Here is a 15259-nt window from a genome sequence, read left to right on the forward strand (position 1 = left end):
AGCACCCCTCTAACTGGGCTGACTGCTTAATCTGGTATTATGTCTCATTCTCTCTACCTGTCTGCTCAATAAGTTCATTTGGACACTTAAAGAAAACTTTAAAAAATGAGTAGCTAAATAAATGAAAAGGGAGAATTTTTAACTTATCCAAGATTTTTCAGAAGTATAGTGCAATGTTTGGGTGGCAAAACTCTTCAAGCACATTTGTGCTGCAACTGATGTGATTAGTCAAAGTGATTTTAAAACTTCAGCATGGATTATATATGCAGCCAGGAGCTTACTATCCAGATAAACTCCTCACTGCCATTGCTCTTCTTATCTCTTAACTCATGTTATATGCCTGAAATGATGCTTGAAGTTTCTAATTGCATCATTCCATCTTCCTTGCTTAACACCATGCCCAGAAATCCCTTCTGCATCCAGCCTGGTGTCAGTTCTGTCCCTACAATCCACTTTTTACATCCATGCCCTGTCTCATCTTCTCTCTAGGTTCTTCATCCAAATGTATGGAGGAGGAGCTGCACTTTCCCTCCCATTTGGGCTGAAGGGGAATTTCCTGAAGTTATCCTGAGGCTTCCTCATTTCCTCACTGGGCACACTGGCAGGAATGGTGCAGATGTTTTAGTCACAGTGCAAGAGGCTGAAAACCAGAGAGAATCTTTCAGCTCTGCTCCTTATTTGAACAAATTTCTCCAAAAGATTTTACAAGTTTGTGTTTTTGGTATAGAAGAGCTGGAAGCCCTAATGACAGCTCACTTCTGTCTCTCAGCTACATCCCTTCATTACTTCAATTTGACATCTATCAGGCAGCAGACCCTCCAGCAGAGTGAAAGATAAAAAAGTGACAGAAAGACAGCCAGACTGATAACAGTGAGCAGCTGTAGGACAGATAAGTGTGGACAGTGAGCACTGGAGCTCTAACAGGCAGGAACAGGCTGTCAGGGCACTGCAAACAACACTGCTTAAGAACAATAGGTAAGGAAAACACAAAGTCTCATTAGGGCAACCTTCACATTTTCACAAATGAAAATGTAGTTCCAGTGATACAGTGAGCTGATGGGCTCCAGTGAAAGGCAAAACAAGAAGGGAAAGGAAGGGTGATTTTAAAAGGGACTGTCACTAGCATAAGAATGTAAAACTTTTTGGTGTCTATTCACTTGAAAAGCTTTCTTCCAAGTGCCTTCCCTTAACATCCACTTCCTGGCCAGTGGATAAATGGAAATCCTGTGCAGGCACTTTGAGATCTGAACAAGGATGTTGCTCTTGTTTAGGAAATGCAAAGGAAAAGTGAAGTCTCTGGGTTTTCTGGACACATACAGCAGTGCAATCAAATAGACCAAAATCAAATGTGAAGAACAAATGGCTGAAAGTATTAAACACAGTAATTAAATACTTAAAGATTAAAATGAGACATTTGTTGGTATTCAGTGCTGACTAATACTGAATAAACAGTAGGACAAGGCAGAGGTGGGGAGAGATCCCACAAAAAGTTTTCTAAATACGAAATACATGCCATCTGATTTGTTTTGTTTCAACTAGGAATACAGTTTCCCATTGTCAAAACATAAAACATTGTTAAAAAACCCCAAAAAATTCCATTTTGCATTGGTAATGCAATATATTTTCTAAAAATCCATGGGATGTCTTCCCTGTCATGGCATGAACCAGGGCATGTGCTTAAACCATTAGTGGACCTGCACTGGAATCAGTGCTCTTTTCTTGAGCTTTGGAGTTCTGGAAAGAATGGAGTCACATCTGGTGGCAAATCCCAAATAGCCTGGTTTGAGGATGAAAAGTTAAAGGCAAATTTTGTGGATGTAGGAAGAGGAAGAGGAATGTGAAAATTCAGCAGAATTTTCTGGCAATACACAAAAATCACCATTTGAGACTGTGGTAAAGAAATTAAAGTTATTGATCCATCAAGACTGGAGTTTCAGCCAACTGTTTTTTCATAGTCTTAAACTTTATAAAACACCTAATGAAATATTCCATTAGCATTTCTGAAATGTTTAGGGTTTTACTGTTAATAATTTGAAGTATACAAAGTCTGCATTGCTTTTGGATTAAATATTATCATGTACTCACATTTATCACTCTGCTCAGCCCAAGCACAAGTTCAAACTGCATAAATGCTACTTTGTCCCTTAGGTCCCTTCCAGAACAAGCCAACCATTCCACTTTCAGATTATTTTTTCCTAATGATGGGAAGGCTGAGAAGGAAAATACCCTTGGTTTTAGAATAAGCCTAGCCTTGGCATGAAAACTGCCAAAAAGCTGTAAATTGTTTAGTATTTTACAAATTCCTCTGGGGAGAAGGACCTCTGAGGCAATGTAAAAAACCACTTCTCTAGAAAAGAAAAAAAAGAGGTTTGAATCATTAATTAAAAAATAACAACCAACAACAAAACCAGCCAACCAACAAAAATATCCCATAAAAAGCTGGTTAGAAGAGAGGGAGGGAAAAAAAAAACAGAGAGGGTAACAGTCAGAGATTAAAGCATCTCTGCCCTAGGACAAATGTTTTCTTATTGTCAGAACACATTTTATTCTCTGTTAGGAAGGACCAGAGTGTTTTTGTGGTGACTCAGATAGCTGGTAATTCTGACAGATAAAAGCAGGAGCTGCAAGTGAGGTTTATGCTCCAATTTAAAGCCCCAGCAGTGGCAGCTGTGTGTGTGCTGGACTGTATGAAAACCTGCCAGCTTTGCTACGAGTGTTTTGCCTGTAAGGTGCTGAAACAGAGACTGAATAAAATGGCAACAAGAAACACAGTCACAAGTGGTGGTTGCTGTGCTTTGGAAAGGTTTCACATTTCCCAGGTGCTGCCTCTGAGCTTTAAAAGGAAGAGAAATGCCTGTCAGCATCCATTCATCCATCCCTGCTTCCTTGAAGAGAATTTTTCTGACTACCCTAGGTAACTCTATTTCCTATCACAAAGAAAATACAAATTTCACTCTTTTGGATGCTCCACTTGTTTGTCTTTGCAGCAGGGAGAAGAGTTCAACAACAGAGCTCCCCAAGCTGTGCCTGCCTCAGTCTGTGGGTCAGTAAGAGAGGGTGCTTCCCAAAAACCACATCAGCACTAATAACTAACTTCTGCCACTGCTACTGCAGATTTGGTCTTCTCTCTCCCTCATGCACCACCTTTAGCAATCACACCAAAATGTTTTCGTGCTCCTGGTAATGATGTATCTATTTTATCCTTTATAACTTTATAACTGAAGTGACACAGGTAGTGTTTCACCCAGTACATCAGAGAAGGCAGGACACTGTCCTGCCAAAGAACAGTAAGTTTTAGGGCATTTCATATACACATCTCACAGCTAATGAATTATTAATTTTCTATAATTAGTCTATTCAAGAAAAACCTTAATTTTTGATGGCTTGCTTTACCACTGTCTGCTAACAAATTCTGTCAACATTCAAGCAGGGTAAATGGAATAACCTTGGATGTTTACCTGTAACTGGTCTGGGAATTCTTCTCCACTGTAAGATGTTCAATTGGCAGAGAGCAGAAGGATGTTACAAGCTAAGGCCAATTAAGGAGGATTTTTATTGAACACGTGACTTACAATATTTTTTGTTATTTTCATGAGAATGTTGGTTGATAAATTTTCTGTTCACAAAACAGACTTTTAAAACACTCTATTCTTCCCAGCCTTCTCATGAAAGTGCTATGTTGAGTTAGTTAAAATCTAATTGAAAGTCCACAAAAAGTAATTGCAAAATTGGAATTTTCACCAGGTAACCTGTTTCTAGTAAGCAAGAACAGAGGGAGCTGCAATAGTCTGCCTTTGCTATCTTTCAGAAAAATTGAGAAAAATGTACATTAAAAAAATCAGAATATTTTCAGCTAAGCTGCACACTGCCAGAATAGTAAATGATGAAGAGAGATTCCTACACAGCTGGACTAGGACTGGTTAGTAAGACAGATGCAGGCCAGGGAGGGCAAATTAACATTTACAGGTACCAACAGAACCAAGCAGCCCAAATCTCAACACAAGTCCCCCAAATCTCTCTATGTAAATGTTAGCCAGCATCCTGATATACTGACAAAACCATTGCTGTATTCTATTTATTCAGCTATGTGAAAACATTTACAAGTTTAGGCAGCAAGTGCTTAGAATTAGAAGCAAAAGAAATCAGAATTAGTGGGAGATAAGCTGTGTTAGGTCTGCTTATGGCATCATAAACAGATTTATTTTTCCAGTTTATTTCAGTATCAGGTTCAGCTTTGATGCTATACTTCAACAAGGATGTTAAAATTAAGCTCACCATGCAGCCCAAGGGCCAGCTGCATCAGTGCACTGAGAAAGTGAGATGGGGCTAGGATGGAGTAAGGGGAATGTCACTCCCAGGAGATTCCCTCAATACCAATGAGGAAAATGTCACTGCAACCACAATCTTCCTGATTTAGATGGGCAAGTGACATTTTCACCATGTGAAACCTCATAGAGGTTTAAATATTATTTCATTCTTTACATGAATTAAGCCTTGTATTTATTGCACCAGAAGATAAAGACAAGATCTACTGAAATTCTTGAAAGCACCCAAGTGCTCAACTCCTATTCAAACCAATTGGCTTAAGTACCCAGAAAATTTTAAAAAGTCCAATTAGGCATTAAGCACTTGGAAATCTATCCCTGACTGATTTTTGAAATAGAAGTTAAGAAGCAATAAAAGTGGAACACAAATCCCAGGGTGCTCTTGGAAGTACTTACATAGTTTTGAGTCTGTACATTAGCTTAAACAACTTGAATTCTAAAACACTAATGAAAAACATGGTATACATAACAGGCTAATTAAAGTAATTTAATTAATGAGTGTTTTAGTGTTGTATCTACTACACTAATTTTCTCTCAAATACATGTAAATACCTTTTTCTATGTTTCTTTGAACATGGAGGAAAACGCATGACAAATATAAAATCATTCAGAGCATCAACATTGCGCATAAAGCCTCTTTGCATATTTTGTAGTTGAAATAGGAAGGGTCCTTGCTTCTTAGTGCCAAATTTAGTAGTTTTACTGGTTGATGGAAATGCATATAAGTTTCAAGTTTTTTATTTGTGGAGTCTGGGAGCAGTGACAACTACAGAGTGAGGAGTCCGTCACTGGGAGCTTGCGTGAAGCTCCTGGACTTGGGGAAAGCCTGGCTAAGGGTATTTCCAGATGTCAAGAGGCAGAACTACCATAAGGAAAGAAAGGATCAGAGAATCCAAGAGCATCTTAGCTTGGAAGGGTCCCATAAGGAAATTTTATGGAAGAGAACATTCCTTCAGCTGCAGCATTGGGCTAACATTTCAATGTGTTGTTGTAAATCCAGAACTGTGAGTCTGAGGCTTGTTTTTAATCACATAGCACTGGTCATTTTGTGGTAAACAAATGGTATGGGTTCAGCCATTCAAACTCCCAATGTCTCACTGGTTTAGAATTAGATGCTACTTCTGTTGTATTTTTTTTTTTCCCTTCAGTGAAACTTACTTTCATCTCCAGTTTCAAATTCAAACTTCTGGCTATAGCCGCTGTATCCTGCTGCCGTCCTGACTCTGATATGAAATATGTACTTGGTGGCTGGCTTGAGACCTGTGATGATAACACTTGGAGCCTTGGACCTTGTGGAGGAATAGCTGAGCTGCTCATGCTCCTGAGGGACAAAAGAGGGAAGAAATGATATCAAGTTGAGTTGAACAATCTTTGCAAAAATGATATAACAGAACTGAAGCTCCATATTCTTCTCGCGAATGTAAAATGTGTTTATAAAAGGAGGTGCACGTATGGATTTCTGTCCTTTGGTTCTGTGCTACAGTCAGAATGTATGATATGGCCTTGACTTTTAGGTTTTGGGTTTTTTGTCTTTAACCTTGCATACAGACATGTTTTTGTGACTTGGGTTAGCAACCAACCCAACCGTAGTCAAACCAACATGAATTAGTACAAGACTACATCCACAGAAGAATGGCAACTAGAATGGAAACTCATTATTTTTGCACAATGGACAAACTAGGAGGTCAGTAAACACTACCAAGCTGTAAAATAAAGATGTGGGAGTATTCAAATACCCGCTACTCACTTCTACCCGCAGGTAGTGCCAAAATGCCGGCGCTATCCGTGGGTAGACCTGTGGGTAAAAGAAAATAGGAATTAACCTTTACTTTAAAGCCTGCCAACTTCATGGTTCAACTGCTTTGCTGCTGCTGAGCTCAATGTCTCTTTCCAGGTAGGTGTAATGTAGTCATACATGAAATTCACTTTGAAACTCCATAAGGAGAAATACTCTGGACAAAAGTCCCCTGTTAATCTCCTGGCAGTTGATGCCAGGCAGCAGCTGAGAATTCCTGAATCTCACAGAGATCCCTGAGAATTATGATCTCTGGGAATTACCACTGCAGACCAGCTGCTCTAGTATGGAGACCAGAAATATCAATCTCTGTGCTTTAACTGAGGGCTGCTTTGCTAGACAGGTCTTGGATGGTGCCTTTACATGAGAGGATGACTTGGAAGAAGAACATTTATTCCCTGTCATTAGTTACTTGATAAACCAGTAATCTGTAATATTTTATGTGCTGCCTTAAGGCTAGGTTTGCTCCCCTGGAGCAGGATTTGTCTCCAAACTGAGCAGGAATGTCCTTGGCATGTGCTTAACAGTCCAACTGTGACATCCACAGGGCACCATATACATTTATTATACCACACAGTTATATTAGAGCAGGTGTAAGTTATTCAAACGGTGCTTCCAGCCTGCTCAGAAGGAAATCTACTTCACAGAAGAGATATAAGCAGGAGAAGATTAGGTTTCAGTCAGATTCTGTTGGACTTTTAACCTCTTCTCAGCAATATGCATGCACTTTTTATACAAAACAAACAGTTTTTATAAAACACGCTGAGTTAACTCCAGCCATGTGTAAGAGATCACATTAGCACAGGGCAGCAGGTCGATCACTATTCCCCCAGTAGGAATACAGGGAGATGGCTGAGAAAACCAGATTAAAAAACAAACACACAGAAGCAACCTAATGATTCTGTTGGGGGAAGGAGCAGAAGGAAGGCAACAATGATCAATATTAAAAATACCTACATTTAACTTGAGCTTCAAACAGTGGAAATAATTTGAGAAACTACAGTAAGAGGAAGAATTGATTTTTTCCTACAGTCTGCTACCAAAATTTGAAGCCATAAGGAAGATGCATTTAAAATGAAATAGTAGGATGAAATGTACATGTAATCTTATGGATAGAGAGCATTATTAATACACCATCTAATTACTGCTTTAAATTGGGAGACTTCTCCCAATTACTTGAAATGTTGTAACTTCAATTTGAACAGGTTAGTGGATTTTAGACATACTTTACTGCATTTCAGAAAATACCTATTTTCTTCTGACAGAAAGCCTACTTGTTTGAGTGATAAGTGTTTCTTTTTTTCTGATTGCGTGACTTCCTGTGAAGGAAAGATCTTAGAAATCTTCATTTCAGATTATGTAAACAGCAAATGCTTGTTTTACACAGGCATTAGCATGATTCAAAGTGCTCTGTCATGGCCCATAAATGGCCAGTGAATGACTTTATACTCTGGAATGCTCTGGAAATTTTTATTTAGACTCTGTAAGCTAAGGAAGAGGCCAGCACCTAAGGGATTTCACTGTACAATGCAATAGTTGCAAGTGTTTTATTTTCCCTAGACTACCTTACTGCTTGAAATCAAGTCCTAGCATTTAACAATGTACTGCTTCTTTGACCTGCTGGAGAGATTGCAGAAAAAAACTGATGGAATTGTAAAAAGAAATACATCTTTAAGAGGAGGATGGAAATGGAAATTTTGTCCAAAAATCCCCCAAGATCCAGTGACAAGATTTAATCCCTGATGACTGCAGAACAAGGCCAGCAGCAGCAAGAAGTGGGAATGACTTTTGGAAAAAGAAACAATCTGAGCTCTAGCTATTATATCTATTATATGTTATTACAGGCTAACACTGCTTGTGCAAAACATACACTTGGGATACACTGGCTCCATAGTCAGGGGTGTGGGCAGGAAGGCAGAAAATACAATTCTTTATTTGTAGTTGGTCAAAGACGACGAGCGTGGTAAGAGCTGCGATGGTAACATTTAATCAACAAAATGGGTCCCTCTGGGGGGAACAGCAACCTCCTGAGGGGCAGCCATTGCTACCTGTCCCTTCTGGAAGGCATTTTGGCCACCTCCAGGGGTTGTCTGGCTTGTTGCTTCCTCACCACATGCCTGGGGTTGCCTGCAGGAAGCACTGAAGGTTGTGGTCCCTCTCCATGCCCTGCTCTCTCCTTTCTTTCTGCAGCCTGTCATTCCATCCATCCCACAGACTGAAAAATGATGTCTGGGAGTACACGAGCTTAAAAATAATAGTGCTGTCAGATGGGGAAGGGTCAAGATTTGTTACTGCACGTGAAAGAGCAAAAAGGGATCCTGTCACCTTGGCTTGAGAACAAGCTTCAGGAGCTTGAGGAAAAAGTTGCTCAAACTCAAGAGAAAATGATTCATAGCCAGAAACTTCTCAGAGCTGGAATGTTTTGCACAAAGAATTCAGCCTTTTAGGACTGGATTCACACATAAGAGAATTATCCAAAGAGGGCATGCTTTGCCCTTATTCCCTTCTCTTGACAACTAATCTGCAGCCAACCTGGAAAGCCAGAGCTTTCCACACAGATGCATGGAGGTGGCTCTCAAGGCTGGCCACTCCTGCTGCCATGATCTTTCCCAGGAAGGCTGAAGATGGACTCAGAACAAAAAAAATACAATTCTAGACTGCACAGACATATGGGATGCTTTGAATTATTCTTGCTATAGACCACATGCACTCACTTTTTCAGGGATTATGTGTTCAAAAAGCCAATTTTAAACTGAAGAACTCAAGTTTACTTCCTGGGTGTTAGTGCATGCTTTTCCCAGATCCTGCTTTCATGTTGTGGCAAAATATAGATATATATCAAGCCACTTATCATACACACTATTTTCCATCACAAGGAAGCATGATTTTGTGTGCTAGAAGGATCTATCTTGTGTGATAGATTTCTGACCTAGACAGTGACAGGAATCAATGGGAAAGGCCAAGGACTGCATTTATTCTGTACTTGATAACAGAGGGCTACTACAAAATCTGCCAAATGAAACATAAGTTTAACTGACATGGCTGTACCTCCCACGGCACATAGGAAGTAAGATAATATATAGTTGGCCACTATATGGTTCAGTGTTCATAAAAAGAAAAGGGACACAAGAAACACTCTGATCATTTACATCATTTACAGCATTTGTGACCTTAGAGATGGCAAAGGGCTCACAAGAAGCAGTTCTGAGAACCCAGGGGCTGAGGGGTTAAACATGAGTTAAAGGAGTCTATCTAATATAATATACTCATATAACTATGAGACACAATCTGATATGAGGAAATTCATAAGACCTCTTCCATAGCCTACTGTAAATTTATCTTGGTGAAAATCTGTAATTAAAACATAAATATAACCCAAATGCAAGCTATGCCAATGTTATTACACAATGTAATACTAAGTCTATGGCTACCTATCCAAGTTAAACAGAATTATATTATAAACTTTGAAAATGCTATCTCTGTTTCTAAGGAAATTGTTCTTTTCTTATTGTTTGTGTGATTCCTCTTATAAATGGATTCAGTTCTGATTATGAGGAACAGTGTTCACAAATCCATGACAGTTTGCTCTGTGCATGAGCAGAAAAGCCTTTCAGAATCAAATTCTTTCTTGCAGCCACCTCTGCCTATCTGAATCTCTATCTATCCTAATTTTATACTTGGCTTTATGGATAAGGCATTTTTCATATCCAAAGAAACAGACTGAGTGGAAAGCACAATGGTGCTAATGGTCTAAGACTAGACAACCTAATTTAATTGAGTAGCACTGTCAGAGGATAATTTTAATGACATATTTCCTGCTTTTGCAGTAGCAGTCACTATCCAGATGTTCTGTTATTGTGATGGTTAGTACCATCTTTCTCATATACTTAAAAGAAAGGGGATTCCCCCAATAACAGTAACAATTCTAAATAAACAGGTAAATTTCCACATGCTGCACCTGTGTGAATGAATAGCTCTCTAATTTTATCCTCACCTTAGCAGACAGCAAAGGAGCACAGAAATTAAGACTTTGTGGATACATATAAGAAAAATATTGATAAAGACTAACCAAATGTGATGACCTTTAATCAGTTTGGACTCTTAAGGCAATCAGAGTTTACATTCTGATGTTATAGGTGATAAAAAGATCACATATCTCAAAACCTTTACTAAAAAAACCCCAAAAAATCAATAGAAATTAAAGCTGAAATGCAGAATTTTGCCTGTAGTGCTGAAATAACCTTAAAAAGATTAACTCAACCAGTAAAGCACTGATAAAATCCTGGCACTTTTAGGCATACTAGATTTGTCATCGTTAATCTTTGAGTGTCAAAAAGAGACATAGTTCTAATAAAAATAGTATCAGTCCTTAGTTTAGTAACTTAAAAAGATAACCAAACATAATTTTCTATGATTTAGCATATATACTCTTAGTATAGTTTATTTTATGAATGACAATGGAGGTATTCAGCTCATTCAGTGCCACGAGTAATGAAAGTCTTCTTAAACTGACCCTAGGGAAAGGATTTCCAAACCTTCTGCCAGCTAAAAGAGACTTACTGTACCCACAACTTTCAAGTGTGTGTGTGTGCAGAAAGAATCCAGGGGGAGGAACTGAATTTACTATCAGCTGTTTGCAAACACATTTTCTAGTTTATATCTATTGTCCTGCAACATGAAAATTCTGTATTAAGCCACATAATCCTGCCTGGCCTTTTCAAAGCACTGTTATTTAACTGAAAGAAGAGCTAATAGAGATTAAATCTACCTACCACAGGGACCAGGTCTTTATCCTGTACACTGAAGAACAATGTCAAAGCTGAATAAGTACCACATTAAAGTAAAGAAGATTTGGAGTTTCATGACTCAGGTACTATAAATGTTTAAATAAAATCACCAATAATAAAAAAGAATTTTTTATGAGACCATTTGGTCACATCTTTCCTAGATACATCAGTCTGAGGAACACACACAATGTGACCTACAGAGGAAGCATCATTATTTTAAAGGAATGGCCACAATTCTGGAAGACAGCAATTTTTACTGATCTAGTCCACTGTGCAATGAAATCTCCACATTCTTCCTTACTTTTTCCTTGGGATCAGCTATGCTGGCACTCCATAGTCACCTGAAATTTAATGCTGTGCTACCCATTAGGATAACACAGTAGGTAATTATTAGGTATAGTAATTAATTGATTAGTCAGTTCAAATAGAATCTATTAAAGACAACATCAGACTCTGGAGTTTGTACTTACTCTCTGTGATCAATAAAAACAGAGTCCCCACAGCTCTAATTTATGGAAACTGCCTCTGATTTATAGAGCATATATTCCTCTCACAACTAGTTTTCCTCCAGTAATTCTCAAAAAGTATTTTCTAACATTACAATAAAATATTTTTATAATACAATTTCTGAATGCCTGTTGCCTCTAGTCATAGCACCTTTGTCACCTTACACAGATTGTTGTAGATAAGGACTAATTACACTGGAATCAATAAACTACATCTGTGGAACTCAGTGTCTGCCTTTGAAAGCTTCTTTAATTTTGTGTGTGATTTTCTCCTAGAAAACTATTTTAACCTACAGTACATCAATTAACAGGAATGCTGGCAGAATATTTTAGAGAAGACTTAAAGGTTCAAAAACATGCTTCTAACATTAATTACTGATTACAATCTGATCAACAGGATTAGGTACATTTTTACGGTAACATAGAGTGGGGTAAGAAAAATTACAGTAAGAGAACTAGAAGTAAAAGATACCCTTCAGATTCTTTAAAAAAATGTTCTTCCTAAAAACTCTTGTATCTCTGGTTTTCAGCTGAACCACAAACCTGAAGTAAATTTAGAAAAGTGATTGCAAAGATCTGAGGACCAATATAAACTAAGTAGAAAACTGTGGCAGCAAAAAAGCAGGGCCAGAGGGAAAATTGCCAATGGCTCTAGCGTTTTCTTAGAGGAGAAATCTGCAACACTTAAAGGCATCAGCCCCTTCAGGTTGTAACCCTGTCCCTTTGCTCCTTGGCCTCCCTCCTGATTAATCTGAGATGTAACAGTTTGGGTAGCTGCAACACTCAAGTGTCCTTTACCTGCTTGGTCATTCAATATTTTATATTTTGATTGCCTGTCAGTCTGCTCATCACTTTCTCCATATATAAAGTGAAGCTGTCAACGTGAAAAGGGGAAGAAGAGATAACCAATCATAAAGAAAATATAGAAAGGTCAAACCCCAGACAAATTTCATTTTAATTGGATTATATAGTTGGAAAGGCAGAAATGAGTTGATGTGAGGTGAACCATGAAAAGCAGAATATTAAATGAGGAGGGAGATGAGCACAGGGAGGCTCTAAAAGAGTGTTAAAATTCTCAGCAGCACAGGGAGGTGAGGGGTGGGCAGAGCAAAAGCCGTGTGGTTCACCATGTGGGCCAAGTGGGACTGCCAGGTGTGAAGGCAGCAGTCAGGACAGAGATTGTCCTGACAAGGAGATTAAAATAAAATAAAAACAGGCCTGTGCCTTAAGTTAGGGAAGGAACAGGGTGCAATCCAGCATATAACAAAGGCATCTGGAGAACATGGCCTGAGTTTTCTGATGAGCACAGATATGAAATCCCATCTTTCTGGCAGTAATGAGCTACTCGGATAACAGTTGTTTGCTAATTAAAAATATTTGCCAGTGAAAACCTCTGCACCAGGATCTCCAGAAGTCTCTCTAACGTCTACATATAAAAGTTCCAGCCTCTTCAGCTGCCTCAAGGCATTAATTTTCTTTTCCAGTTGGAAAGGAGTAGGAAGTTACTGCAAGCACAAACTAAATTTCTAATGTTAAAATTAAACTCAAGTAGCACTCAAAATTCACCTTAGGACAAGGTTTCTCCTGGGATATCTAATGCTAAGGAATGATGTAATAAACCTGCTGACAAATACAGTGCAACAGGAAACAGAATCAATCCTGAAAATGTTAAGATTGGAAGACTTCTGTGACTTTGTTTGCTGTGAAACAAGCCCAGAGAACTATGGATATACAGCCAGTGTCCTGATTCCCAAGCCATTCCTTCGGAGCATGAGGTTCTTAGTTCACAATTCTGAACGAGGTCCTGATGCCACTGCAGGTTCCTTGTCCCCATGCTTACCCTCAACACTCCCCCAGAGCCCAGCAATCTGCAGATTAGTGGCTTTCTGAATTAATTAAATTTGCTTTGTTGTGTTTTACAGCTCATGGACTTTTTCTCCATGAATTTCCTTAATTATTCCTTGAACCAATTTTGCGTGTGGCCTCCAAAACATCCCTAGGCAACAAATTTAATTACAAACCATGTTTAAAAAATACTGTGGGGATTTTTTTTTTTTAAATCCTCTTCCTATTTTACTGAATATATTTTAGTTTCTTGTCTATAAGAAATAGTGAATAATAATATTAGTAATAAATTCAGTCAATTTCAAAATATCTGTGTATATCCTAAAAACGGTACTTCCAGTTACAGATGGGAAGTAGGTCACTGGATAATGAAATATTTAAATTGAAAACAAAAGACCCTGGAAGAAAGATAACAAAAAGGGACAACTGGTGTGAGGTGAAAAAAGCCACAGTCCAAACACCTGAAGGTCTTCAAGTTGCTGAGATGTGGGACAGGCAATCCTCTCACACCCAGGGGTAACATCACAGCTGTACACACACAGCTGCTGTCCCCCTTCATGGCAGAACTGAAAATTGTGGTCATCCTATTTCCTGCTCAAGTGTGAGGGTAACTTAAATGCAAAGAAGCATCTACCAAGGGAAGTGGAATTTCAACACAAGAGCAATCATCCAATTCTTCGGAAGACTTCTACAGTGAAGTGACTTGCTACAGTACAGAGTACTGTAAAAACCCTACAAAATGAAGAAAAAAACCCCAAACAAACCTTCCCCCTCCCCCCAAAAAATCACAACCACCCACAACATATACTCAAAGCTATGAAAGTCATGTGATTCTACCAATCCAAAAATATAGTATGGCACAGAGTCAGCTACACAGAACTCAGCTCTAATAGTGCTGATGACAAATGGGCCTAATTCACCTAATTTCAGGATCCCTACAATGTCCACAGGCAGATAGGACCAGGATTTGGATTAGGGTTCCCTTTCAGTGCTGAATATTTTGTCAGGTTTGCAACATCTTGCTGGGAAATTTTATCTGCTGTGGGATGTTTGCAGCTCTACAAACACCCTCGTATAAACCACATTCTGTACTAAAACCACATTCTGTACTAAAAACCTCTTGTGGAATCATGCCTTTCCAAGTCCTTTCTAAGATGTGTTTCAGCCTTTTAGGATGTTAGGACAGGTAGATTCAGTGGACTTATTTTAAGATTGTTTTAAGCTTAGTTTGTATTTTCTACATAAATAACTTTTAATATTAGAAGAGGAGACTAATTCAGAATTTTCTCTTTTTATTTGTTACTAAATGTTTCCTGCCAGGCAAATCCAGAAAGGATTCTTATTGATATACAACAGCTTGAAAAAAGAATTCAGTGGTATTAATAAAGCTATCACTTTTATGTAAGTAAGCAAAATATCTACTTTTATAGATTGAATTGAGTCAGATTGCTATTCAGATGTGCTTTTCTGGAAGGAAATGACTGAAGTCATTAAGATTCATTTCAGACCATATGAATGTTAAATGGTAACCATTCTTTCATATGCTAACTGTGAATACACTTCTTTGGGAGACATACTTCCCTTTTCAAAGAAAATTTGATTTATAAGCATAGAATAATGTTGACAATATTAAGATAGATTTCAACCATCCAACAAAAATCAATTTTGGAGGAAGAATTTTGGCTCTAAAACACAAAGTCTGACACTAACTAATGTTTGACTTTAATCACTGCAATACAAATAATAAATCAGAGGCAAGAGGGAACCTGCTGATCTCTATATAGAGATTGTGTATTGTTTTTCATTAAGCAAGCCTCTTCAGATAGAAACATAAAATAGCTACTGAAAAGTCACTGAAATATCACATTTTTTGGTGTATTTGTGAGCACCATACACTTTTTTGTGTCTCAGTGCAGGCAAACAGCAAACATCTATCTTGTAATGCTAACTCAGAAGGGCTGAATTCACCTCTGGTGTCAGGACTGTAGTTCAGAACCTGGC

At 38.4% G+C, this 15259-nt stretch overlaps 1 protein-coding gene across 5 annotated transcripts in view; it reads right to left on the reverse strand.

The window, feature by feature from the left end:
* LOC107206925 (ephrin type-A receptor 6) overlaps positions 1-15259 on the reverse strand; it is a 379928-nt gene that overhangs the window by 101910 nt on the left and 262759 nt on the right. For 2 of the 5 annotated variants that reach the window (XM_015633396.1, XM_033518822.1), the window contains exons 7-8: positions 6073-6120; positions 5484-5646 (exon numbers count right to left, since the gene is read on the reverse strand). In XM_015633396.1, the coding sequence (XP_015488882.1) occupies positions 5484-5646; positions 6073-6120 (211 nt within the window). Of the gene's footprint in view, positions 1-5483; positions 5647-6072; positions 6121-15259 lie in introns of those variants that run through there. The other 3 variants (XM_015633404.1, XM_015633421.1, XM_033518826.1) reach the window with 2 other exon arrangements.

The sequence above is a fragment of the Parus major genome, chromosome 1 (assembly GCF_001522545.3).
Source record: "Parus major isolate Abel chromosome 1, Parus_major1.1, whole genome shotgun sequence".
Taxonomy (NCBI): domain Eukaryota; kingdom Metazoa; phylum Chordata; class Aves; order Passeriformes; family Paridae; genus Parus; species Parus major.